The sequence below is a fragment of the Oryzias melastigma genome, linkage group LG11 (genome assembly GCF_002922805.2).
Source record: "Oryzias melastigma strain HK-1 linkage group LG11, ASM292280v2, whole genome shotgun sequence".
Taxonomy (NCBI): Eukaryota; Metazoa; Chordata; class Actinopteri; order Beloniformes; family Adrianichthyidae; genus Oryzias; species Oryzias melastigma.
The window spans coordinates 17,026,733-17,052,958 of NC_050522.1; the positions used below are offsets into that span (position 1 = coordinate 17,026,733).

General features: G+C 38.0%; 2 protein-coding genes across 9 annotated transcripts in view; both read left to right on the plus strand.

Moving 5' to 3' along the window:
• The window catches only part of ubp1 (upstream binding protein 1), a 19,713-nt gene extending 16,417 nt beyond the window's left edge, over nt 1–3,296 (plus strand). For 5 of the 6 annotated variants that reach the window (XM_024298140.2, XM_024298157.2, XM_024298151.2 and 2 more), the window contains one exon: nt 1,558–3,296. In XM_024298140.2, the coding sequence (XP_024153908.1) occupies nt 1,558–1,595 (38 nt within the window). In that variant the 3' untranslated portion in view covers nt 1,596–3,296. Of the gene's footprint in view, nt 1–1,396; nt 1,449–1,557 lie in introns of all 6 variants that reach the window. The other variant, XM_024298125.2, reaches the window with a different exon arrangement.
• Nucleotides 3,297–5,213: 1,917 nt separating this feature from the next.
• On the plus strand, nt 5,214–21,202 carry LOC112136986 (programmed cell death 6 interacting protein). Of its 3 annotated transcripts, none has more exons than XM_024259074.2 (18): nt 5,214–5,564; nt 8,214–8,268; nt 8,346–8,415; nt 8,552–8,679; nt 10,503–10,656; nt 12,081–12,181; nt 14,040–14,171; nt 15,165–15,387; nt 15,680–15,803; nt 16,452–16,629; nt 17,107–17,218; nt 17,292–17,461; nt 17,690–17,938; nt 18,013–18,147; nt 19,475–19,569; nt 19,643–19,760; nt 19,840–20,036; nt 20,233–21,202. In XM_024259074.2, the coding sequence occupies exons 1-18, from the start codon at nt 5,359–5,361 to the stop codon at nt 20,420–20,422; spliced, it is 2,637 nt and encodes an 878-aa protein (XP_024114842.1). In that variant the 5' UTR covers nt 5,214–5,358; the 3' UTR covers nt 20,423–21,202. The 3 variants fall into 3 exon arrangements, with proteins under 3 accessions (XP_024114842.1, XP_024114849.1, XP_024114855.1); XM_024259081.2 differs by having other exon boundaries at nt 19,843–20,036; XM_024259087.2 differs by having other exon boundaries at nt 14,055–14,171.
• The last annotated feature ends 5,024 nt before the right edge of the window (nt 21,203–26,226 follow it).

Sequence of the window (26,226 nt, forward strand, 5' to 3'; positions counted from 1 at the left end):
TATGACTTAAATACAACATTCATTCACAGCTACATTTAGCCTTTAAGGCCTTTTGGAAGTGACAGAATTAAGTGCTTACAGGGTTGAAAATTCAGAGCAAATTAACAGCAGGAGACGCAGTTCATCCACAGACGCTCAATCTACTCAAATGTGCTGTCGCAGGTGACTAATGCAGATGACATTGGAGATGAAAGCAAAAACAGCATTTTCTACTCTGAACAAGTCATTAAGTTTCTTGGAATTCTGCTGCAACAGTCAATAAGTATTTATTTAAATACAGAAAATTCAGTTTTTCTTTTTCTCCGTCTGCTTTCCTGGAAATTAAATGATTATCAGATGCTTATAGTAACTGTAAGAAAAGATAAGTTCAGTTTTCTACAAAAATAAAAGGTTAATTTTACACCTAAAAATGAGCAGAAGTGGGAAATATTTTTTTTTTATTAAATTAAGCATAAATTGAGTTAAACTTGAAAACATGATGGGAATTAATCAAGAGCATATGTACTTCTTTACAAACTTTTTATTATATATAGAATGAAAATGCTCTTAAGTGAAAGGTCAATAACAACTTTTAAAAGACACAAACCTGCTCTTTTAAAAACAGTGATTTCTGTGTGTTTCGACAAATCTTGCAAATAGCTGATTGAGTAATTAGAATCATAATTTCCTTTATTGTCATTGTTTGCACAAGGAAATTATGATGTTCTCAAGTTGTTTAAATATATATTTATATATATACATTAGGATTAGAAATGCAAATAAATTTAAATGTGAAATATTAAAAAAATCTGAAATGTATAGTCTAAAAATATGTTCATACTGAAGTTTAATAACTGTGTATGTGATGATAATATTGAACTTATACATAATAAAGAGCCTATAAATGCACCCATTTGTTTAACTGAATTAATCAGATGATTTTTCACTTTTCTGAACCAAATTTTGATTATGTTGGTATGGATACACTGTTTTTTTTTAGTTTTGTTTAGTATCAGCAGGTTGACAGCTCTGTGGAAAAAAACAGTCCCTAAAGTAACAGTGTCTTCACAATAAAAAACATTTTTACCTTTTTTTTTTAGTTTTCCTGCTGTTAACATCTTTCACCTTCATTTGTTAGAGTAAATAAATGCTGGAAGTCTAGAAATTTCAAATCTCACGCAAAATCTGCTTAAAGCAATTTATAGATCTATTCAGAGGAGAGATGGTGAAAGGATGCTGAGGTTGGAGGAGGTCCACAGGAAGTGAAAGAGGACACTTAAAAAGGAGGTTTATGACGAGAAAGCACTGAAATAAAACAAACACAATCGTTTCTTCAGAAAAGTTTCTTGAGTTGTGTCATGATGCTCAGTTGTTTTTATTGGTTTATTTTGTGTATAACTTCTTTTTTTTCCTCCAGATGGTTTACAACTTGCCTGACGAGAGCTGTTTTTTAATCAGCACTGTTAAAGGTCAGCTCCTAAACCTTTTAAAACGAGCAGTCTCGCGCATCAAAACCGCCGTCTGTCGTCACTTTCGGGGGATTTAATGTACTCCTCTCTCTCCTGGGTTCCCTTCCAGATGAATTGGGCGACGGACTTCATCTAATCCTGAAGTAGTGAGGAGGACAGATGGCATCAGTAATACTCCAGCCCTCTGTTTTGGAGCAGACGCCTCCCTCTGGACCTCCCCCTCCGCCTGCCTCTCCTTTTTTTGTTTTTCTCCTCCTTTCCCTCCCTCCCCGTCTCTCTTCACTTGATGCACAGACTGAGTTGAAGCCATGTAAATGTTAGAATCTGACATGGGTGTGTCCACTGTTTCATATTGAAAACATTATTAATGAAGGAGATAAGTTAAAAAGAGAGAGAGACCAGGGAGGGTGTTCAGTTAGAGAGGGGAGAATGAATTTTATGTGTTTTTGTTTTTATATGGTTTGTGTGGAGAGTAAGAGTGGAAAGGCTCCAAAAGAGACGCAGCGTTGGAGAAGTTGTTGCCCATCCCCTTGCAAACACGCACAACCAGCACTAGGCCAGTATTTAAAGAACCTGTAACGCATGTGGTCTCCTAATAGCTTACAGAAGACCTCCGCTTATTTACCATTCTCGATGGAATAAAATGAGCAGCCGAGTTGGAAAAAACAAAAAAAAAACCTCTCCAAGTATCCAGGTGAAATGAGTGGAAGTCGTTTTTGAATTTTGGAAACTTTTTTAACATTTTCCTTTTGTCTCATGTAGTCTTAGCCAGCCATATCTCTGTTTTTGAGGTTTCTCCATGTGCATCCTGTTTGGTTAATTCAATCGTAGCTGATCCTTTTCTTTCTGTTGCTCTCTCTGGTGCCATATTGGCTTTTTATCTGTTTTTTTTACTTCTTTGACTCTTCTGCTTTTTGTTGTAACACTGGTTTAAATGAAGTATACTTCTGGGATTTTGGCCATAAAACAAACCTGAAGGATGTCCAAAATCTTGGAACGAAGTGGACCAAACAGGTTCCAGAACTGGAGAGACCGGTGATTAACATCTGGGGGAATAATAAGAAAAGGATGGGATGAGTCACCTGTGCTCAAAGCCTTCTATTTCCAAATCTACCTTGCAATAAAACCCTTGAAGACATGGAAATCATCCTTATATCTGTAGAATCGACAGGAAAATAACCTCACGTTGGGAGTCTGCATTTGTTTATTTGACCCTTCTGACATTTTTGAGGTGCTTGCAGTTTCCACCTTCAGGAATGTGTGCATGTGTATCATTTTTGTGTTTTTGCAGATTTTTTTTTTTTGTCAAGCTTTTCCTCCTTGGTATGAAAAAGTCGTGTTTAGCTTGCTACTTAGTAGAGAGCATGTTGAAAATGGGGAGAACAGGGACATATAAAGTTGTTAGGGAGGGGATCCCCTCCTTTTTTTGTTTTTCTTTTTCCAAACAAAGACCAAGCCTGCACTAAAGAATTTCAAAGTTTTAGCTCGATGGGTAGTTGGTAGTCCCACAGCCCCGATATTTACTTAGCAACCAAATCAGGAAAACGTAAAAAAATCAAAATAAAAATGAGAATGTCAAGACTTAAAAGCACCTGATCCTGTCTCGCCACCCAGCAGAGCCAGGACTGTAGCTCCTGTGGTGTTTACACTGACATGAGAACCACAACGAAGCAAGATGTTCCTCAGAGAACAGCAGAGTCCGACCGCTTGTCGGGTCGTCTGCTCAGTATAACCACAAGTCAGAAAGATGACCACTGTTATTGTATTGTATGATGCTTCTCGTGCACAGTGTCATATGCTGGAGATGTACACAACCACATGCTGGGAATAAATAATTTCATATTTTTTGTTTTTGTGTCCTGCCCCTTCAGTGTTTCACAGGATGACAGGTATATTTAAACGAATCTATTTAATTTGAACCGCCAAAATAAAGATTAACAGGAAAATGTATGATGATGAAACAAAAAAAAAACTACCAAAAATGTGTTTTAGTTTTCAACTATGGTGGATAATTCACTTCCAAAAGCTCAACCTTGAGCTATTTACAGATTTCATAAAGCAGCTTTTGAATTGTTTTAAAGATATTTGATGTTTCCAAGCATTTTAAATTAATCTGAACTATTTAATAGTGGCAGCTTCTATTTACCATTCTAAAACAAACCAGAAAAGCTGTCCTACATCCCACAATGACTCAGCACATTTCAACAATTACAGAACAAAAGAGCATGAGATTCAATGACCCTCTCAATGCACTGCAGCATAAACGTTATCTTAAAGTTAAAAGCGAAAAAAAATCTTTAAAATAACTTAAGTTTTCAAAAATAAAATTTCATGCTGCATTTATTGTATTTAGTAAAGAGATTCAGAGAAAAAAAAATCAAATGCTATCAGATGACAGTAATCCGATTCACATACAGGATCCACAGCAAGAAGAGCAAAGATGGAGGATCTCCAATGCATAAAAAAATATAATTATTTTAAAATTAAAAAGAAATTTCAGTGCAAACTTAAACTGAACACCCAACAAAGTCATAACGACAAAACAGGAATTGGTGGCTAATAAAGCTACAGTTCTGCTGGTTTACAGCAAGGAGGTCAAGTGTTTCATGATAAAAAATTGTTTTTGAGAGAATTACAAAATGTCAAAGGTGTAAACTGTACATTTCCCTTAAGAAACCTTTAATAAGTAGATTATTATTTCTAGTAAGACTGGATTTTCTCAACTGCCTGTAAGAATGATTGTATTATAATACTAATACCAACTGACCAGTTATAGTTTGTAACACAGAGAAAAACTGAAATAGAAATAATGTTAAAAAAAAATACATGGGCATTTATCAAAAATATTTAATGTTCTACATATATAACAGAAACCCATTACATGTCAAAAAATAAACAAATGGAGACAAGTTTAACACATTTTTATTTTGCACCACACAAAGCTGAGTTTAAAGGTTGGGATTTGATTGTTTTATGACTGCATCTTACCAGGTTTTTACAGCTTGTGTCTGTGAGAACACAATTTCTTTAAAAAAAAATCCAGTAATAAAGTCCAACATTTCTTTTGATTTTTTTCAACTTTTTTTCTGAGAAAAATGTCAGAATTCTGAGAACCAAAAAGTCAATTTTGAGATTACAATCAGAATTGTGAGAAAAATAAAGTCCGAAGTCTGAGATTAGGGTTAGAAGTCTGAGATTAAAGTAAAAGTCAGAGATTAAAATCAGAATTAGGATATTAAAATAGGAATTCTAAGAAAAAAGTCTTCATTCTGAGATTAATATCAGACTTCTGGGACTAAAAACAGAATTATAAAAAAAAGTAATAATCTTAAGGTTAAAATCAGATTTCTGACAGGAAAAAGCTAAAATTTGGGGAAATAAAATGAGAATTATGAGGGAAAAAAGTCAGAATTCTGAGATTAAAGTCAGAATTCTAAGTTGAAAAAAGACAGAAGTTTGATATTACGGTCAGAATTCAAAGATAACTTTTATGAATGCTTCTCTGAATTTTTATATATATACCAAAACCTACTTAAATGATGAATGGTGATTCAAATGCCACAACAAAACAAAAAAATATCTGAGGTAAAAGCAAAATTAGCTAAATACGTTTTATATATTTTCTGTATTAAAACAAAAAAAAACTAAAATTACTTTGAAATGTCACCAAAATAAAAATTTACTTTTAGAAATACTTATCTGAATTTAAAACAATATAAAAACTATTCAGTCCCCCCATTAAAGCAAAGCTGATTCTGCGCATGCCTGTGCTCACTGTTGCATGACGTCATCCTCGTTTCCTGTTAGAATCCAGGAAGTGGCTTTAAGGCTGTTGTTTGTGTTCGTTGGTCATTTTTTTCGTGTCTGGTTTTTGGGTGTTTTTTTCTGGTTTAAGCGCTGACGGGCCGAAATGGCGACATTTATTTCAGTCCCGTTAAAAAAGTCGTCTGAGGTGGACTTGGTGAAACCGCTTTCGAAATATATCACAGTGTCGTACCCCGCGGGCGAGGAGCAAGCAGAGTATGTCCGCGCCGTGGATGAGTTGAACAAGCTCCGCAAGAACGCGCTGGGAAGGCCGCTCGACAAACACGACAGCTCCCTGGAAATCTTACTCCGGTGAGGGAAAATATTTATTAACATTTTGTGACCTCTCAATGAGTTTGAATACACCCTCTTCTCGTTGGTAACATTTATTTCTGAGGCGCCGCACCCAGAGGGGCTAGCCGTCAATGCTAACCTTAAAGCTAAAGTTACAGCTAAGTGACGCTGAAAGGGTAATTTGGTGACTCATGTGTTCCTCGTGCCAAGTTTTCCCATGATTCCTTGGAGAAAACAAATTGAACCGAATGTCAGGTACTAGTGTCAGCCGAGGGTCGATTCAGGCGGAGGGAATCACCGTCTTCTGTCGGTTCTAGTTTAATTGGCATGCACTGCAATGGCGGATGAAGACAGCTTTGTTTGTTTAGCACCTTTCATTGACTAAAGTGAATCAAAGTGTCATCCAGAGACCCAAAAGCTTGAGGAAAAAGAGACAAAATAAATAGATATAGTTCTAAATATAAATTAAAAAAATAAAAATACATTTGGAGAAACTTCTGAGTTTGTTCCAGCTGTTTCCAGCTACAATCTCAGAGCTTTGCTCTACAATCCCTATCCCTATAATCCAGCAGCACCACTTTAAAATCAATTCATTCCTGAACAGGTTCTAACACTTAAAGAAAGCAGAATGAGCTGCAGCTTTCTAGTATTTTCTTTTGGAATGGAGTCAGAGCTTGGAGTGAAAGACACAAATATTTAGACACGAGATCTCTGTGTCTCCCAGCTGTTAGACTCAGATTTAAGTACAAATTTATGACATAAACAGCTCTAACATTTGGGCTTTATTTGTCTTATTGCTTCCCAATAGGGCTGCCACAAACAATTATTTTAATAGTCGACTAATCACCGATTATTTTTTCCGATTAGTCGACTAATCGGGTCATGCACAAAGTTGATGTAAAACACAAATCTTAACCATCATTCACTTTAAACTAACTAAAAACTATATATTTTTATATATATATATATATTCACACTAGCATCATTATAGATGAAATGTAAGCTGAATTTGGCCGCAAAAGATGCTAGTGACGATGGCTGAAGATGCTGATAGCCAACTAAAATATGAGTTAAAGGCCAAATTAGCCTAAAAAAGCCTAAGTTAGCAAAGACAGCTAGCATGCAGCTGAAATAAAAACTCCAAAATAGCCTAAAAAACCTTAATAAATGCCAAAATAGTCCAATAAGCTAGCATAACACCATTATAACTTTCAACTTTACTACACTGACTCCATTTAATATGAAGTAACGACTAATCAACTATTAAATTAGTCGTCGACTATTTTAATAGTCGATTAGTCGTCGATTAGTCGACTAATCGTGGCAGCCCTACTTCCCAATTTGTAAAAACTGTGATTTCTGCCATTGCTAAGCAAAAATACGTAATTTCCTCAAAATTAGAGAGTTTCATAACATTACATTCATTCTTCACCTGTCTACATCATTGTCTGAATATCCAGTAACCATTATCTGAGATTTATATCTGTCATTTAACAGTACAAATTGGCTCTTTTTTAGTCTAAAATATATCAACACTTTTTGTTCGTTTTGTTAGAATACATTGGTGTCCCCATGTATTCTATATTCTATGTAGTCTGTCTATTTTTGGTTGCTTTTAGCCTGCTCCATACACTGTCCCAGTGTGAGCTGCTTTGCATGGAGGAACTAAGGAGTCAGGTTTGTTTAACAAAGCGCCTCTCTGTCCCAGGTTTATATATATATATATATATATATATATATATATGCCATCTAGTTGTTGCCCTTTTAATTTACAGGTTTTTGAATTTAGAGAGGTCTTGAATTTAGATGACACTTAATATTTATGGAAAATATGGACTTGGACTGAACTCATTTCAGTCTTTGTTCTCACCCACCTATGACATAATGCACGAGGTTTGCTCAGATTACTTTAGTGTGGGTGTGTGAGTGCTTTGTTGACTGAACTAGTTTCCGTTCAAAGCGACAGTTGTCCTTTTTTAGCTCTTTTAACCTGCAAACCTAAACAATAAATATATTTTAAGGTTGGAGGCATTTTAGTCATGTGACCTCTAGCTTGTGAGTCCATTACCATGGTGGTTTCAGTCACTTAAAAGTTGCTCTGCGTTGGTTTAAGTCTTTGTGTTGAAGTTTTATTGGTAGATCAGGAATCTGAAACGTTCTTAGATTAGTTATAAACTACCCAACTGCTTCAGAACTCGGAAAGAAACCTCAGTTTTTTTAGATTCTGGACTCTAAGGTCTAACTTGTCTGCTTTCTGGCTCTCACGTTCACTTCTGCCGAGTATCGAGTGCAACAAGGCCTTTCACAACCTACCAGGCGATGCGTCGCTATGGTGACTATTGTTTACGTGGGATTTTTTTTCCGCTCACACTCTTTGGTTCCCCATGAGACACACCTCATCTCAGCTTTCATCTACAGACCAACACACGTGACGTTTGTGTGCAAGAATTGAAAACTGTATGAAGTCAGTGAAGAATTCATTCACTGCTAATTTTAGAGCTGTTGTGGTTACGTCACATTCTACTTTTTCTGACTCATTGTCATGTGTCTATCTACAAACCCGGACTGCTTCATGATAGAACAGTCTCCTTTACATCAGAACAAAGGAAGAATGATCTAAAAAACACAAAGAGAGGTTTTGAATTTGCTCAATCCTTCTCTCCACAGATACTACGACCAGCTGTGTGCTCTGGAGCCCAAGTTCCCCTTCTCTGAAAACCAGGTAATTGATTATGTCTGAGACGTGGTCTGGGCTGAATAATGGATAAGGCTGAACAAGAGATGCCTCTGTTGTTGCAGATCTGCTTAACCTTCACGTGGAAAGACGCCTTTGATAAAGGATCCCTGTTTGGGGGCTCAGTCAAACTTTGTAAGTTGTTGCTCCACAAAAGATTCAAAACACTCTCAACCTTATCTAATACTAAGTTCTTGATTGTAAACTCTAGATGACTTTTTTTCACAACTGTTGCACTTATTTTTATTTAACTCATATGTTTGTGTTGCAGCTTTGGCTAGCTTGGGCTATGAGAAGACATGTGTGCTGTTCAACTGTGCAGCTTTGGCCAGTCAGATCGCAGCAGAGCAGAATATGGATAATGATGAGTGTCTGAAGACCGCTGCGAAATACTATCAGGTGGGTGTAGCACTACAGAGGTGGCTTCTGTTGAGTAAAGGCTTCATAGGGGATTCTGAGGAACACATGCCATTCAATTAAATGACTGTGCATCCACCACAACATGTTCGTTTTCATGTGAATAAACTCGTTTAAATCCAGATTTAAGACACTTTGCTTTGAAAAGAGTTTAGCTCCAATAAAAATGATAAGAAATGAAAATATTGAAGTATTTGAACAATCTCCTTAGTAATATGAACATAAACTGGTTTCTTAAAAAGCTCAGTTTGTCATTTTGAATGGGGAATGGTTGTAAACTGCATGCAGAAAATTAAAAAAATATGATACAAAACTATGCAAATTAGTCTTTGACTCAAATGAGAGGGGTTCATCACAGAATATGCCCAATATCTGAACAGGATCATTTAATCCAGAATATGCTCTTATTTTGAAATAGTGTTTACGTGAATACCTTTTACTGAAGGGTAAAACTGTGTTTTTAGTTTAGAAGAATTTAAAAAAATTTCAGTCGTGTTTCAATTGAAGTAAGTGAAGTATTTGCATTAAAATCATACCTCTGCAATAGTGACTATGGTTTAAAAAGTATTTATCAGATGCCAATTTGCTGTGAAAAGTTATTTCATTAAATTGAAGAATAGTTTTCTTTAAAATAAATGTTTTTTTGGCAAGAAAAACAGATTTTAGTTTGTTTTTACTACAACAAACTGTATTTTAACTATTATTGTTTTTTAGAATGTTCCTCTAGTTATGTTAAAATAATTTCTTGAATTGAAGATATTTTTTTCTAATGACAAATAATATTTTGACACTTGATCTGTATAATGATTTCTGAAACAATGTTGTCTATTTACATAATTATCTACTTTTCCCTGTGATTTATTGATGCCTATGGATTTTTTAATGAGTTAAATATGTGTTAGTAAAGTAATTTTTTACTGATCAAAAATAAGAACTGGATAATTTAGGAAAAAGAAAAAAAGAAAAGTTAAGTAAAGCAAAGCAGGGGTGGGATTATATAAGTTCACTTCCTCTTACTCTTTCAAGCAATCTATTCAACTCATTTTGACAAACTTAATTTTTAATAGTGTCATTGTTTACTTAATACATACAAATAGTTTTCATTGCTGAATAATATAAAAATTTGATTAATAAATCAACAATGTACAGAAATTAAATTATTTTTTTTGCCCTAAAATCAGTGCTCTATCGTAGTAAAAATATTACATATGTAAAAAATTATTAGGATATACTTACTGTAATTTGATTTTACAATAAGTTACAAACTCTTTACATTTCGGTTTTAAAAATATTTTTGCCATCCTGATTTCTGACCATTTTTAACACTAAGATGTCAAAAGGATCAGAATCGTTGATCAAAATTTTCTTAATCTGTTGCTTTTCCTGGATTCAGAAAATCCTGCACACCAACAGAATCATAAAAAGCCAAATGTTCTATTATAATAAACAAAAGCTTAGGAAAAGTTTGAATAAAAATAAATAAATACCATTAGATCCAAACATGATGCTTTGGGTTCCTGGTTTTAAAAAAAAAAAATCAAAATGTGAACAAATTGAAGTTTAATGTTTTTGTCTGTAATGTCAGGTCTGCAGATCACCTAAAGAAACTGTCTCTGTAACAAAACTGCAAGGTTTGTTAAATAACTGCTGTGTGTGCGAGTTAAATTCCTGTTGTGCCTGTTGCTTTTATAATCCGTGCCAAGTTTTGTGACTTTATGCATGAGGTAACGAGAGCAAAGAACACATGATACTGCGTTTACATTGGACAGCTGGGTTTTTAAAAAGTGTGTGTTTTGTGTCTCCAGCTGGCCAGTGGAGCTTTCAGTCACATTAAGGACACGGTGCTGTCTGCACTGAGCCGGGAGCCCACCATGGACATCTGCCCCGAGACTGTAGGAACGCTGAGCCTTATCATGCTGGCTCAGGCTCAGGAGGTCTTTTTCCTCAAAGCCACCTCAGGTATTTAAAGTTTAAATATCCAGGTTTTTTGATGATTTGAGATTGGGTTATTTGTTTTGAAGAGCTGAATAAAAGTTTCAGTCTCCATGTCTGGCTTAAGAGAATCTTTCAGCGAGGAGCAGCAGCTGTCCCGCGCTGTGCCAGGACAAAGCCGCTGCTCCGTCTATAACAGGGGGGCAGTATGGCAAGCAAAAGGGATCATAAATCGCCAGCAAAAGTGGGCAGGGCAGCACCTCCGGATGATAATTATTATTTTGAATGTTGAATGTTGAAATGTTACTGCGGTTTCAGTAAATCTACTTGTCCCAAAAAATAATTTAAGTTGAATTTCAGCTGTTTTATTTAGGATTTAATTTGGACATTGGGGGGGTGGGACAAGTGAAAATAAGCATTTTTGGGGTTACTGCAAACAGATTTGGTATTTTTATCACTGTTTTGAAGAATTTTTTTCTCCAACTTCTTGTAGATTTGGTCTAAAGACGTGTAATTTTATAAATAAGGCTCGATGAGCAATTGTTTTGATGTGATTTGTGTGAGAGTATATTTACGATTTGAAGTACTGTATATATGTTTCATCAAATATGTGTTTTGAAACGTTTCAAAAGAGTAGTTTTAGGCTTGTATCTCGTTATTTTTTCCTGTTTTTTTACTTTTTACTGATCCGAAAAATGATCCGAACCGTGACCTTAAAACCAAGACACGATCCGAACTGAGTTTTGTAACAAGCTTTTCAAATTTTGACTGAAAACGGTTCAATCATAATTAAAAGACCAACAGGAAGGCTTTTAAAATAGATCAAAAGATGAAGGGAGTGGGACTTGTTAGTTTTTGGTTGGTGATTTTTGTTTATAGGTGTTATAATATTATATTTGCTATTAAAATGTATCTATATTTACAAATAGTTCTAGTTCTCAAGTTTCCTCGCTGCAGAAAATATTTGCCTAAACAAATTTTTTAGTCAGAACTTGATGTTATCTATAAAAACTAAATAATTTAGGATTTTATAGGTGCTTTAGCCGAAAGAATGACAACATTGTTTTGAATATTATTTAATGATGCTGAAAAACAGTAAACAAAAGACACAAAATTAATTGTAAAAGATGAGAAAAATATCTTTACCTTTAAATTGTGTCTAAAATTCTAAAACTATGGAATCTTTATTGGACAAAGAAGTTCTTGTGGATGGTTTCAGTGTGTTTTTAGAGCTCTGTTAATGGTTTTCGATCAGACTAAAGAAGCTTTAAAACTTTAAACAAAACCAGGAACAAGCAGCCATATCCCAAAAATGATGAATGATGGGGTTTTCATTAAACCAAAAAGATATGTAGAAGAGTCGGAGGAAGAGCTCTCCTTTTCCTGGAGTTTTTGTTGTTTAAAAACAAGTTTTTATTCTCTGTGAAACTCGCTTCTTTTTCACCCCCCAGACAGAATGAAAGACGCCGTCATTGCAAAGCTGGCCAACCAGGCGGCAGATTTCTACGGCGACGCCTTCAAGCAGTGCCAGTACAAAGACAACCTTCCTAAGGTGAGCCCACAGACACAGGTGGAGCGTGTGCAGAGGGTACAGACCCCGTATGAGTCGGACCTCGTCTTGTGTGTCTGATTGTGCTCCTCGTGTCGGACGGGTCGTGGGTCTGTTGGAACCTCTGTTTTCATCTCGTTTTTCACTTTGATTGGCACTGCCTTAACCCGGTTGAAACCGTTTTCTTTCTTTTTTATCCGAACTTGAATCATAAAGACATTTATGTCTGACTGCATTAAAGCAGAACATGTCTGTTTTTTTTATTTTTAACCTTAAAAAGGTCTAAAGTCACTGTTTATAAAGGACTTGAGGCTTTTCCTAACTAATAAAAGACTGGACTTGGATATTATGACTGGAGACTTGACTATGACTTAAAGGGACTTTTCCTTTAAGTGTATTTGTTTTTTTTATCATTTTAGAATCCATTAGAAATTCTGTTTCTGTGTGCAAACCATCAGCTGATCAGCATCAGTCACGGAGGCAGTCAGAGCGGGACGGGGTAAACATGTTTAGCTAACTGTGACAGCTTTTTGACTAAAGATAACGGGGAGAAAAAAGTTAAAAAGTGAAGTAGCAAATAGGATTTTGTTGAACTTAATTCAATCTTTGGACTTGATTAAGACTTACCTAATGGTCTGGAAACTTGTCCCACAGTTTTAACACATTTTCTTTAGAAATGTGTTCATATTAGTGGGTTTAGAGTTTGACATTTTAATTATTTTTTATTCTAAACTCCACAAAGACAATTATATTTTGCTTAAACATTTTAAAGCCTTGAAGTTTTTGCATTTTTTTATTAGACTTGATAGAAGAAATGTAAGTTAATGTTTAGAGAATTGCATTAAGTAAGACTTTTAAGCAAGTAAGACAGAGAGAAGTTTAATACAATACAAAACATTAAAATGTCTTTTTTTTCTTTTTGGTGCAAAAAAAATACTTTCCTCCCCTATATTTTCAATTAATTCAGCAACAATTTCCCATTCCCAAAGGATTTTTTTAAATTTAAAATCTGCGACCCATGACTGCAGGAAGCTTCAAAATGCGACCCATTTTCAAAATAAGTTCCCTCTGATCTATAAAAGATCTCCGACATTATGCATTACCTTTAAATGTTTCAATGGGTTCCTGGTTTTGAATGCATTCATAATGTATTCATCATGTTTTTTTCTTGTATGGAAATGAATCCTGTTTGATATTAGCATAAAATTGGGGAAGTGTTGCATAAAACGGGAGATTTGTGACCTTCATTTACACGGTTCGGTGTTCGGTTTTATTATGAATAAATAAACCTGCAGGTGTCTAAATTATGTTTGTTTCTTTTATTATTTAGTCCATTTAAAGGAAACTGGTTCAATATATAAAAAATGCTCCATTTTTTTTTTTCATTTGCTAAAAGTTTGAAACTTGATCCTTGTTTTTTGAAACTGTTGTCCTTTTAACGGGAGCTCCATGTGGATTTGTGAGCCGTTTTCAGGCTCTCAAATCCAAAACATTCCCGATTTGTGCAATAATTTTATAATTTCTTGTTGTAGCCGTATATTTTTATTTATTTTTTTTTGCTGAAAGCTTTGAGACACTCATGGCCTCTTCTGTTTTTGTCTCCCGTTGTCTTCCTCTCCTCCTGCATCCTTACATGGTGGCGGCACTGGTTGTCTTTGTGCGCACTTGTGATGTTTTTGCATACTCCCGACCGCTCGTGCCTGTTTGTGATCACGTGTCATGGTTCACATTGTGATTTGACCTCGCTGCTGTTGGCCTTTTTTTTTTTTTTTTTTGGTTCACCCTGCCATCGTCTGTCTGTGTGTGCACATCTATGTTCGTACGCCTGCCTGTTGCTCTGTGGTTGCCTCTCCCTGGTCAGTATTTTTATTTTCAGGAAGTGCTGCCGGTGCTGGCAGCAAAGCACTGCATCATGCAAGCCAACGCCGAGCTGCACCAGAGCGCCCTCGCCAAGCAGAAGAAGCACTTTGGAGAGGAGATTGCACGTCTGCAGGTACTGGGAGTCCTGAAACATGGAGTTAAACTTAACCAATAAGAACCCACTTTTCCTTCAAAATAAAATGATGAGGAGTATACCACAAAATAAAATGGACCACAGAACAGATTTCTAATATTTTTCTGTTACACTTGAACAGAATAGAATCAGCTTTATTGTCTAAATATATTAATTTAATTAAGATTTACTTAACTGAAAGTTAATGATTTTTTTTTTTCCTTTTGGTTTGTTAACAAAATAAAAGCTGAATTTCTGGAATGCCTCAAAGATTGTAAACGATTTCATACCGACTATCTAAGGTGTGAAATAGAAAAAAATTAAACAGGGAAAAAAAACCCTAAATAATATAAATTTTTCACAAAAACCTTTATAGATCAAATAGTTTTTACTATTAAATTACTTAAAAAATCAAAGTATTTAAAACATAAAAAAATCAATATGGATTAAATCTTTACTTGGAAAATTAAATCCATCATTAATTGCCTTTTAAAGATTTAGAAAAGTTCCATTTTCATTAAGGTGAAACTTTTTTTTTTTTTTTAACAACATTGAGTTCAAAGAAAATTTGAAAAATTGGGCAATCAAATTGTGTTGATTTGTTGAAATTAATCCTTAACTTATGAATTTAAATAGAATTTAGTTTTTTGGAGGTGGAATCCACTCTGACTTTAATATTTGATAGTAAATATTAAAATCAGTAAATGATGACACCTACTTTTATTTTGTAAATTGACAAGTTTTATTACTTTTCTACTTTTTTCTTCCCCTCTTTAGTGTATTTATCTGCATTAATGTTTGCTAAGCTAAAATTAAGGTACATTTCCTTGTAAACACAGCCTTAAATTTGATTTAAGCAGATATGAAAAACATTTATATAAGACTTAAGTTTAAATCTGTAGTCACCTGGGTGTAAATGTTCCTCACTGACCTCAGTAATCTGGTGGAAAATGCTTGTGAATTCATCCGTGTTGCTTTGTTGTTGTGCTTCAGCACGCCTTGGAGCTGGTGAAGACGGTGGCGTCTCGCTACGATGAGTACGTGAGCGTGAAGGACCTGATGGACAAGATCAACCGAGCGCTCACAGCAGCCAAGAAAGACAACGACTTCATCTACCACGACCGTGTTCCCGAAGTCAAGGACCTGGAACAAATCGGCAAGGCGGCGCTGGTCAAAGCCACCGCCATCACGCCTCCGCTCAGCCAGAAGTTTACAGGTACCAGCATTACACAAGATCTTTCAGACTCCAGTATTTATTTTTTCCTTTTAGAAAACATGAAGCGGCTTAGTGATGTACTGTTCAAGTTTTATTGTGAATAAAACTTTATGAAACAGGATTTCTGTATTTAGAATTCAGCAAATCTGTGCAGCTGATTCCAGCTAAGAACATGATTTGATTGGACTACAACCAAAAGCAAATTTCCCGTTGAAGGCTCAGACATGAGCGACACAGCTGTGTCAGGTCCTTTCTTTGCAGCTTTGACTCCTCCTTTGCGTCTCCTCCTCAGATTTGTTTGAAAAGATGGTGCCGATGGCGGTGCAGCAATCCATGAGCGTCTACGGTCAGAGGAAAAATGAGACGGTTAACAGGCTGGTAGGAACCATGAGGGAAGCCACCAACCTCTGCAACGGGTACGCTGGAGCCCACAGACCTCACTTTGTGGATATTAGCTGTAATATTTTCCAACGGTTGCTGTGCTGCTGGTTAATCTTTGAACGAACCCTAATTGAGTTGTGGTTCCTTTGAAGTTTTCTGTCTTGCTAATTCTATTTTTCTCAAAACAATTTGACCTAAATCACATCAATATTCCAATTCACCATATTCTCTTCTTGTTTTGACTCCTCCCATTCGCTCACCAACTTTTTTTTTCCAAATTCATGGCCAAAAATAGCAGACTAAGAAGCTTTTTGGCTCAATTTGTTTTAAAAATGTATTTTTTTTTAATTTGCTGAAGTATTTTTACTACTCTAACAGTGGTTAAAAATAGTAGTTTAATTCAGCTTGTTGTTAAAGTTGATGATTCAGTTTTCAGGATTTAATAAACCAGATTATACCTATCAGTGGAAAAATTATATATTTTCCAGGTTATTTTTTAACTTGGATTATTCTGAAATGGTGTCTATTTTCACATGATAAATATTGATGTTTATAATCCGTGAAAAGTGAAGCTTTAAGTTTACTGAATTATCTTAATAGCTTTATTTGCAGAAATTACAATAATTGATTTGGTCAGATGCTTGAATATCTGTTCTTAAACACACGATGCTCGACTCCATCAGGGTCTTGGCGTCCCTCAACCTGCCTGCTGCTCTGGAGGATCTGTCCGGAGACTCCATCCCTCAGTCCATCGCTGACAAAGCTAAATCCATCGTGGAGAAGGGAGGTCTGCAGAGCATCGAGCAGCTGATCAAAGACCTGCCCGAGCTCCTGACCCGCAACCGAGAGATCCTGGATGAGGTTGGTGCTCTGCCCACGCCTTTCCTTCCCCCAGAAGAGTTGTGAAGTTTTTTTAAACTTTAAGCTCCGAACAGCATGTCAGGCAGTAGAGCAGCATATGAATCCCAGGCTGTTTGAAGCTGGCTTGGACTTTTTCATTTACACAAAACAATAGTTTTTTTTTTTCTTCTAATGGCAAAAATCCCAGATTAGGATGATCACAAATACCAAATCCACTGATCTGTGGGCCAGGAGCCGTCGTTCTTCAGCCAAACATCCTGCAGACAAACAAACGGACTGACGGGGGAAACAACTAAACACAATCTGTTTGGAGGTTTGGTGCCAGAGTTAAAAAAGTATAACTGGAGGCGCCCTGAATCTCTCAACAAAAAAAAGTTTAATTTTTTTATAGAATGTGAGCATAAATAGAAAAAAAATGCTGAATAAACATAAAATCTAAGTAAGGTTTAGTAAATGTTCTTTTCTTTCCTCTGATAGTCTCTGAAGATGCTCGATGACGAGGAATCAACAGACAATGAGCTGAGAGGCAAGTTTAACCAGCGCTGGAACAGGACGCCGTCTGGAGACCTCTACAAGCCCCTCCGCACCGGTACGCACTGAAAGCTCCGCCCACATTCTGTGCTCTCATTCTGATCGCTGACGCGCTCTGCTGTCTCCCTCAGAGGGCACCAACTTCCGCAACGTCCTGGACAAGGCGGTGCAGGCGGACCAGGTGGTGAGGGACCGCTACAACGCCCACTGTGACATGATCGCCCTGCTGTGCAAACCGCCGAACGAGCTGAGCGCCGCCATCCCCTCGGCCAACCCCACCAAGACTCTGCAGGGCAGCGAGGTCTGAGAGGCTTTTGCAGCGCATTAAGACCCAGAGTGCACTCTGCTGCAGCCGCAGCACTTCTCGTTCAGTTTGCTGACTTTACATTATGTGAAACTTTAATAACTGAGTAAGCAGAAGTGGGAAAGAGTTAAGGTGCATGTTTGTGTGCTCTGGGGAAAAAAACAATGGATGTGTTTGAGACTGCAGTGTTAAAGACGGACGGTGACGAGCTTTCGTCCTCCTCAGATCGTGAACGTGCTGCGCTCCCAGCTCGCCCAGCTGGAGGAGATAAAGAAAGAGAGGGAGACGCTGGAGGGGGAGATCAAGGCCGTGACGTTTGACATGAGCGTCACCTTCCTGACGGCGCTCGCTCAGGACGGCGCCATCAACGAGGAGCAGCTGTCACTCGCCCAACTGGACAAGCTGTACGGCAGCTACAACGAGAGGGTGCAGGCCAGCCTCCGCTCCCAGGAGGAGCTGCTGGGACAGGTTCAGGTACAGCCTGGCTTCAAAGAACATCCTCTCAACTGTTTTTGACAAAATCGTCTTGACATGTGGCGTTCCTCCAGGTTTCTCATCAGGAGTTCAGCAGCCTGAAGCAGTCCAACACTGAAGCCAACCAGAGGGAGGAGGTCCTGAAGAAGCTGGCTTCAGCTCACGACAGCTACGTTGAGATTAGCAACAACCTGCGTGAAGGCACCAAGGTGCTGTCCCAGAACACCACGCCAGCAGAACAAGCCCTATTCTGACTGTTCGCTTTTACATTGGAGCTTTAGCGCCAGCGTTTACATCCTCCAATAATTTTCAGGGGATTCTGAAAAGTTAAAGTACCTTTAGTCATGTGAAATTTATTCTCCACATTTGACCCATCTCCTGAGGGAGCAGTGAGCTGCAGATACAGAGACCGTTTGGTGGTTTAACTCGGTGAGATATATTACTAAAGACTCCGTGCTGTTACCTCTGTCCAAGATACGTAAAGAACGGCGTCATGTTGGAATAGTCTGTAACAGTGAGATACGGCCATAAAATGCTTCATTTTTGTCCGATTTTGAAAGGAAAAAATCTCTGATCGTCACAAAAACACAGACTAAGATTTACACAAACTGTTGATGTTGGTGTCTGTGTTCATAAACGGGTCAGTGAGTAGTTGAGATTGCTGTAGACTGCTTGCACCCATTGTATACTGGCCGGTCACCGCCTGAAGCGGCGAGTTCGGTCTTAAAGCATGTCAACGACCGGGGCTTATCGACCTACAGCTGGTCTCAATACAAGTGTATCCCACTCGGCCTCTATCAGAAGGATTCAGGTGTGACACCAGACACACCACAGAGCTACTGAGGAAACCCTTTCCTCTGCTTAGTAATCTTCTAACCAGCAGATCGTCTTGTTTGATATGAGGTCTAACACTCATACAAATATCATGTTATCCTCCATAAAACAAAAAAGATCGGTGGAAAACATGGAAATAGTGCAAACTCTGAAGCTGCCATTGACTTTGAATGGGCTACAAGATCAGCCTAAACGTTCACTATTGAGAGTAAACTCATCAGATCTTCCTAAAAACTTCTCCATTACCAGCAATAATTGACTTGTGAAAAGTTACATTCTTGTTTTTCCAGCAGCAGTAAACAGGCATCATTCCAATATGGCGTCCACCTTTGCGTATGCAACAATCTAGCATAGCAACCGTAGCTTATAGATAGCCCATTGGTTTAACGCCACAATCCAACTTCTTAATGCTGAATGTCGAGCAGGGAGGGATTGGGTCTCATATTAAGAGTCTTTGGCATGATTTTGCCTGGAGTTAAACTCACCACCTTCTAGTTTTAGGGCGGACACTCTACCATTAAGCCACTGAGCTGGTAAAACTGCAGAAAAACAGCCTTGCATCAACATGCAAAATCCCCCAAATGCTAATATGTTTTTCTTTGCATCACAATAATCTGATTCACATTTGGTAGCGACAGCTCTGGTGTCAAAGGGATAAACTTTTTTTGTTTTTTTTAAATGTCTTCAATTTCTCTCTTTCAGTTCTACAACGACCTGACGGAAATTCTGCTCAAGTTCCAAAACAAATGCAGCGACATCGTGTTTGCTCGTAAGACGGAGCGGGACGAGCTGCTCAAGTGCGTGTCACCCGGAGCTTGCTTGTCGGCCAGCGCGCCGCCGTTTGGTGACATTTTTCCTCTTCATTTTCAGGGAGCTGCAGCAGAGCATCGCTCGAGAGCCCAGCGCCCCGTCCTTCAGCGTCCCCGCCTACCAGAGCACGCCCGCCGCCCCTGTGGCCGGACCGACCCCCGCCCCCAGAACTGTTTTCGTAAGCAAACACCCCCTCCCTTCCCCAAGCTCCACAGAAGTGTTGCTGATGTCTAACCATCCTTGTGTTTGTTCTTCAGCAGCCTCAACAGCCCCAGCAGCAGCCAAAGGCCCAACCCCCATCAAGGCCACCTCCCCCTAATATAGCTCCTCAGGCAGCCTCCGCCACCCCAACAAGTGCACCACCCGTCGGACCCCCCACCAACAACCCGCCGCCCATGGCACCCATCTCCCAGGCGCAGGGACCCCCTTACCCCACTTATCAGGGTTATCCGGGGTGAGCGTTCAGTCCAACACTCACTGATTGATGCAGATTTACACTTAAAATATATTTTATAATTACAAATTAATCAATAAATGACTTAAAAAACACATACAAAAATTACAGTTGAAATAGTTTAATTTAACAAACTTAATTTTATATTTATTTATGATTCAGGATTTGATGTTTTGGTTTTTTTTTCTTCCTTCAGTTTCTACCAGGTGCCGATGGGCTACAACCCTTACCCCTACAACATGCCCAACATGGCCTTCATGCCCTTCCAGGGGGCCCCGGGACAAGGAGGATACCCAGGAGCCCCTCCCGCTGGACAGCCGTACCCCGGCTACCCACAGCAGCCCCCGCAGCAGCAGCAACAGCAGCCCTACTACCCCCAACAATAACTCTCCCCTCTTCATCTCTACTCTTTGAACCAAAAAGAGAAAAAGAAAAAAAAAAACGTTCCCCAGCAATAACACTTCATCTCCGCGGCCCATCCTGGTTTTGTACTCCGCTGGCTCTCACTAACAGCAGCTGTAGGATGTGGGACTTCTATGCTGCTGCGCACTTTTTCTTAAGAGATTCTTCACCGATTTCTTTTCTTTCTTTTTTACTGTCAATCTAAACATTTCTTCCTTCCTCCACTTTTTGTCTTTTTTTAAATTTCATTTTGGAAATCCGTGCACTAACTTCCTCTGACGTCCCATAGATGTTATTTTCTATCATTTAATGGTTTAATCACCAGTTATGTTGAACCCTAATCCATTTCACTGATAAGCGACTGTTTGCGGAGCTGGACCTCTCTACGATGGGAAGCAAACTTCTTGGTTTGGGAGCGTTGAATTAATTAGAAACCCGTCTGACTGTACTGTCACAGCTTCTGTTTCGACTTTAATACTATTTTTGTAACTAAGCTTGCCTAATGCATAATCCTAGAACATCGAATGAGCTGTAGGAACCCCGCTCTCCTCTTTTTGCTCTCCTTCGCCCAAAGGAACGCGGGTTTCTTTCTGTGACACAATCAGAAGCTGTACAAGTGAGAGAACCTGATCTACATTATAAATATATGTATAAATAAGACTGTGTGGTTAACCAAGACACTTTGTGTGCTGCACTCCCGTGTTATTCATTTTTAGTTTTATTCTTCAGCTCTAATGTGATTAAAAAAAAAAAAAGAACTGCAAGGTTTGTGTTTTTGTGATCTCTGAATCGGCCAGAAGAGGACAGTGTTGCAGCTCACAGGGAGACTCGGTTCACCTGCTCCTGTTGGCTTTCTCCAGCCCATGTGGGGAGAGAGTCCGATACCTTTTGACCCCCCCACAGCACTGTGGCACATCCCATTTAGATGACATGCAAATTACGCTCCATTGAGGTCACGATCTCATCCAATCACATTTTCCCTGCAGGTGATTTCTCCACAGACAGATTTCATCTCTAGATATTTATTCAGTGTCAGGAGACGCTAATGATTTCTCCTCCCCGTGTGTGTGTGTGTGTTTCAGTGTGTGTGTTGCAGTGTGTGTCAGGGAGGCAGATGGCAGCGCTGTGTGGTGTCTGGAAGGATGCATGGAGATGTTGGCAGAGAGCTGCTGGTCCCCTGCCTGCATCTCTCACTCCATTTTTTTCCCCCTCTTCTCTCCATCTCATCTGTCTTCCTGAGTTCTTGTCACTCATTCATCTTCTATAAGAAAATCCTCCAGATTTCACTTATTTAACCTCCACATTTTTTTCCCTTCTCGTACCTCCTGTCCTTATAGTTTTTTGGCTTTTCATATCCTCGGCAGCTCACTTCATCTGGACGTTGGCACATCCTCCCCGCCGGTCACTGCCTCCTCTTGGCTCATAAACGTCCCATAACATTACATCAGTCTTCCACTTGAGATCTCGACTCTGCTTTCCCACCCCCCCTTTTTTATTTTTTTATTTTTAATCAGATTCATCTCCCACGAGTGGTGACACAACACATGCGGTGCTGCCATGTCTCTCCGTCTCCATGGCGTGCCAGCACTGCCAAAGCCAGCCGTGGACGTTGTTTCTTTTTATCAAAGGTGTCTGCGCATCTCAAAGCGTTTAATTTTAACAAGACGCGCTCCACCGGGGGAGTGTCATCTTTTAATTGGTTTGAAAAAAGGCGGATACGAGCAGCGAACGAAGCGCTGCAGTGACAGGTATTAATTACCTCCTGCCTAATGGTTCCCCAAACTCGGCACAGCCATATTGGTGCTCTACACTTTTTTTTCTTTTCGCACTCCCCCACTCTTTTGTCTCAACGCTTGTTCTCTCCTCCTCACCATGTGTTCGCCCTTAATAGGGCTGAATCAAGGGTTTTTCTTTGGCTAAGATGTTCGTAATTACATAGAGATGCTCTATTATTAAAATAAAAAAACTGTGCTGGGGCAATACTGCATTTATCCAATAGGAAGAGACGATGTGGGAAAGAAATATTCACACATATTGCATAAGAAAACACCTGAATACCAGGTGCTTGCAAATGCAAACCTCAAATACTTTCCAAAAAAAAACTTCAGATAAATCATTAAAACTTCCATAAAAAGTAAGGACGAAGTCCTGCAGTTAATAATAAAATCTAAATTATTTGGAAATATTTTAATCAAAATTGTGGTATTTTAAATTTAACTGTGAGAATTCCACATAATTTAAATTGACTGTACATAGAACAGAAGTAGAGCTGCCACAAACGATTATTCTAATAATCGACTAATCCCCAATTATTTTTTTCCGATTAGTCGACTAATCGGGTCATGCGCAAAGTAGATGTAAAATACGTATCTTAACCATCATTAGCCTTAAACTAACAAAAACCTAGAAATATTCACGCTAGCATTATCTGCAAAAATGCTAGTTTGAATGCTGAAAGCTAAACATTAGTGCTTATAGCTGAAGATGCTGAAAGTGATAGCTAAAATGCTGAGGTTGATATCCAGATAAAATATTAGTTAAATGCCAAATTAGCTTAAAAATATAATTAAAAAAACAATAGCAAAAATAAGTTGGCCAAAACAGATGGCATGTAGCTAAAATATTAGTTAAACTCCCAATTAACCTATAAAACTGAAAAAATCCTAAATTAGCCAAAACATCTAGCAACATGCTAGAGCTGATAGCTGAAGATGCTGAAATTGATACCTGAAAACACTGAAGTTGATAGATAAAAACACTGAAGCTGATAGCCAGCTAAAATATTAGCTACATGACAAATTAGCCTAAAAAATCTAAAACAGAAAACCTCGTTTAGCCAAACACGTAACTGAATATATAGCTAATTTCCAAAAACTGCCTAAAAAACCAAAAAAGAGCTTAAGTTAGCTAAAACAGCTAACATGTGACTAAAATATTGGCTAAATGACTAAATAGCCTAAAAGCCTAAATTAGCCAAAACAGCTAGCATGTAGCTGAAATATTGGCTAAACTCCAAAATAGCCTAAAAAACAAAAAAGCTTAAATTAGCCAAAATAGCTAGCATGCAGCTGAAATATTAACTGAACTTCAAATTAGCCTAAAAACTGAATAAATTCCAAATTAGACAAAACAGCTAGCATGTAGCTGAAATATTAGCTAAATTCCAAAATGGTCTAAAAAGCTAGCATAAGGCCATTACAACTTTAAACTTACTACACTCCATACTATATAAAGTATCGACTAATCCACTAAATTAGTCAACTATTTTAATAGTCGATTAGTCGACTAATCGTGGCAGCCCTAAACAGAAGTAGTGTGTGTTGATAATCTATGATCTACAAACAAGACAGTTTGAAGAGTAAGCAGTCATTTATCAATCAAATTATCACACCCCCTTTAGCACTTTATCAGAACTGTAACCACAAAGATTTAAAAAGTTGGTTTAGTACCCAGACTGTGTGTAACTGTTTAGTGAGGTTAGGCTGTTTTACATTTCAGTCAGGTATTTTCCACAGTTTGCTTGCAACACATAAGAAACAGACTGATACCGCTACATGTTAACCATGTTAGAAGCGTTATCCATGTGTGAGAACTCTTCATACTTGAAAACTCCCAGACTTTTTTGCAACACCTAAAAATCAGACTAATGCAGCTAAAACAAACATGACTACACTAACTCGAAAAAAAACTAAACAGTTTCTTTTGTTTTTGTATATAACTGAGCAATAAAATACAGTTAAAAATGTTAAAAAAAAAATCAGTTCAACACCACTAAACGTTAGTTCCATTAGTGTATGAACACCATAACTCCCAACTATGCTTGTGACACACGTAAAAACCAGACTGATAGGCTACTGCTAAAAATACCGTCACTATGCTAACTTTCAACCTTGTTGGTAACGTGTAAAAAAAAAAAAAAGTCTGAACCGCTACATATTAGCCATGTTAGAAGTGTTAGCCACGTTAGCGAATACTCCATACTTGTACCTCCCAAACTTGTTAGTAACACGTAAAAAACACAGACTACTGTCCGACGATGCTACACGTTAGCCGCATTAGCATTTTCACAATACCCATTACTCCCAACTTTGCCTGGAACAGGTGAAAAGACAAAAAACAAGATTTATTGTAGATACGCTAACTCTAAACCTTGTTAATAACACGTAAAAAATGAGTCTGACACTCTACATATTAGCCATGTTAGAAGCATTAACCAGGTTAGCGAATTCCCCACACTTGTAACTTCAAGTCTTGTTTGCAACATGTTAAACAATAGACTGATACTACTTAAACAAAAGTTAATGTTACTACACTATCTTTTAATCTTTGTAACATGTAAAAATACAGTATGTTAGCCACATTAAACTGATATTTTGACAGTGTGCCATGTAGGCTAACTTTCAAAATCGCTTCAAAATCAGTAATTAGAATTAATCAATATTACAGGAGCTCCAGATTACAAGGACTGTCTTTTTTTTAAATTATTATTATTAACATTTTTAAGTGTGCTTTATAGTGCGGAAAAAACGGTAAATGGGGCAATTGTTCAGTGGCTCACTTTCTTTCGTTTTTGAAGTTTCTTCAAACAGGAAGTCCAAAGCCCAGACCAAATCCAACACTAGATTTTTTGTTACATTGTGAGCTTGTCCTTTTATTAAGGGTGTAAACTTCCTTCAAATTTAATTAACAAAGCTAATTAATTGTATATTTTTGGGAGATTCATTAAATAAAGCAGCAAAATCACACTTTGAAAGCTTTTTTAACAACATTAAATATGAGATATGGTGGTTAAAAAATGTCCAAATGTGGTTTCATTTACATTTTGGGCTGGTGTGAGATCCTCCAAATGTAGTGTTCTTCTGCTGGAACTCACCTGAAGCAGCCGCAGTGGAGTTTCATCAGAGAGTTATACACCTTACGCAACATTCCTCTCAGAAAAACAAAAGGCATTTCAGCTGAAGTAATGAGAGGCTTTTACCTGTGTGTGAGATCTGCAGATGCAGCTCACAACAAGTCACTCATTTGACCACACAAACACATTTGGTGGAATAAAGATGCTGATGGAATTAAAAAAATAAGGCAGAAGTAGATCTTTTCCAATAACACAACAATCGAATAAGATCTGTAGATCCCATCTAAAGGAATTTAGAGCAAAGATGAATTTAAAAAAAGCTTAAATATTTATCCATATAGTGTAGGTTTCTTTTAATGGTTGCATGTTTCTGGATGGTTTCATCTGAGAGGATCGCCTCAGTGGTCATAACATGCCTGTTTTTCTTTTTTTGCCTGTTGGCCCCCATTGAGGTGAAATGCCTGAAATAGCTATGATTGACAGCTATAGAAACACAGTTACTATAACAACTACCTCCTGGCTCTCATAAGCACCTCTCCTCTAGCTCCCCCCTGCTGCTGCCACCACCTCCCCTGTTTTCATTTTCTTGTACCATTCCTCCTTTTTTCAGCCCGTCTCTTCCTTTCACCCCCTCACTCTGAGCATGTGTGGGCGTACAGGGAAGAGATTATGAGCAAGAACTTGACTGCAATATTCCTTCACATGGAGATGTTTGTGTTGCAAGATGGAGAGGCTTGGCAGCCGCTATTGGATGTAACCTGTGTGGGTGAGGGTAGGCGAGAGTGGGAAGATGAAACACGCTTATACAACACAGGCAAATAAGCCTTTTTTTTTGTAATTTCTTTTCGTGTTTCCTTTTTGGGTGCCTGATCCTCAGTGAGGTTGTGCCTCTCACTTGTGTAATCAAATCAGTCGGTTGGGTTATGGCAAGCAAAA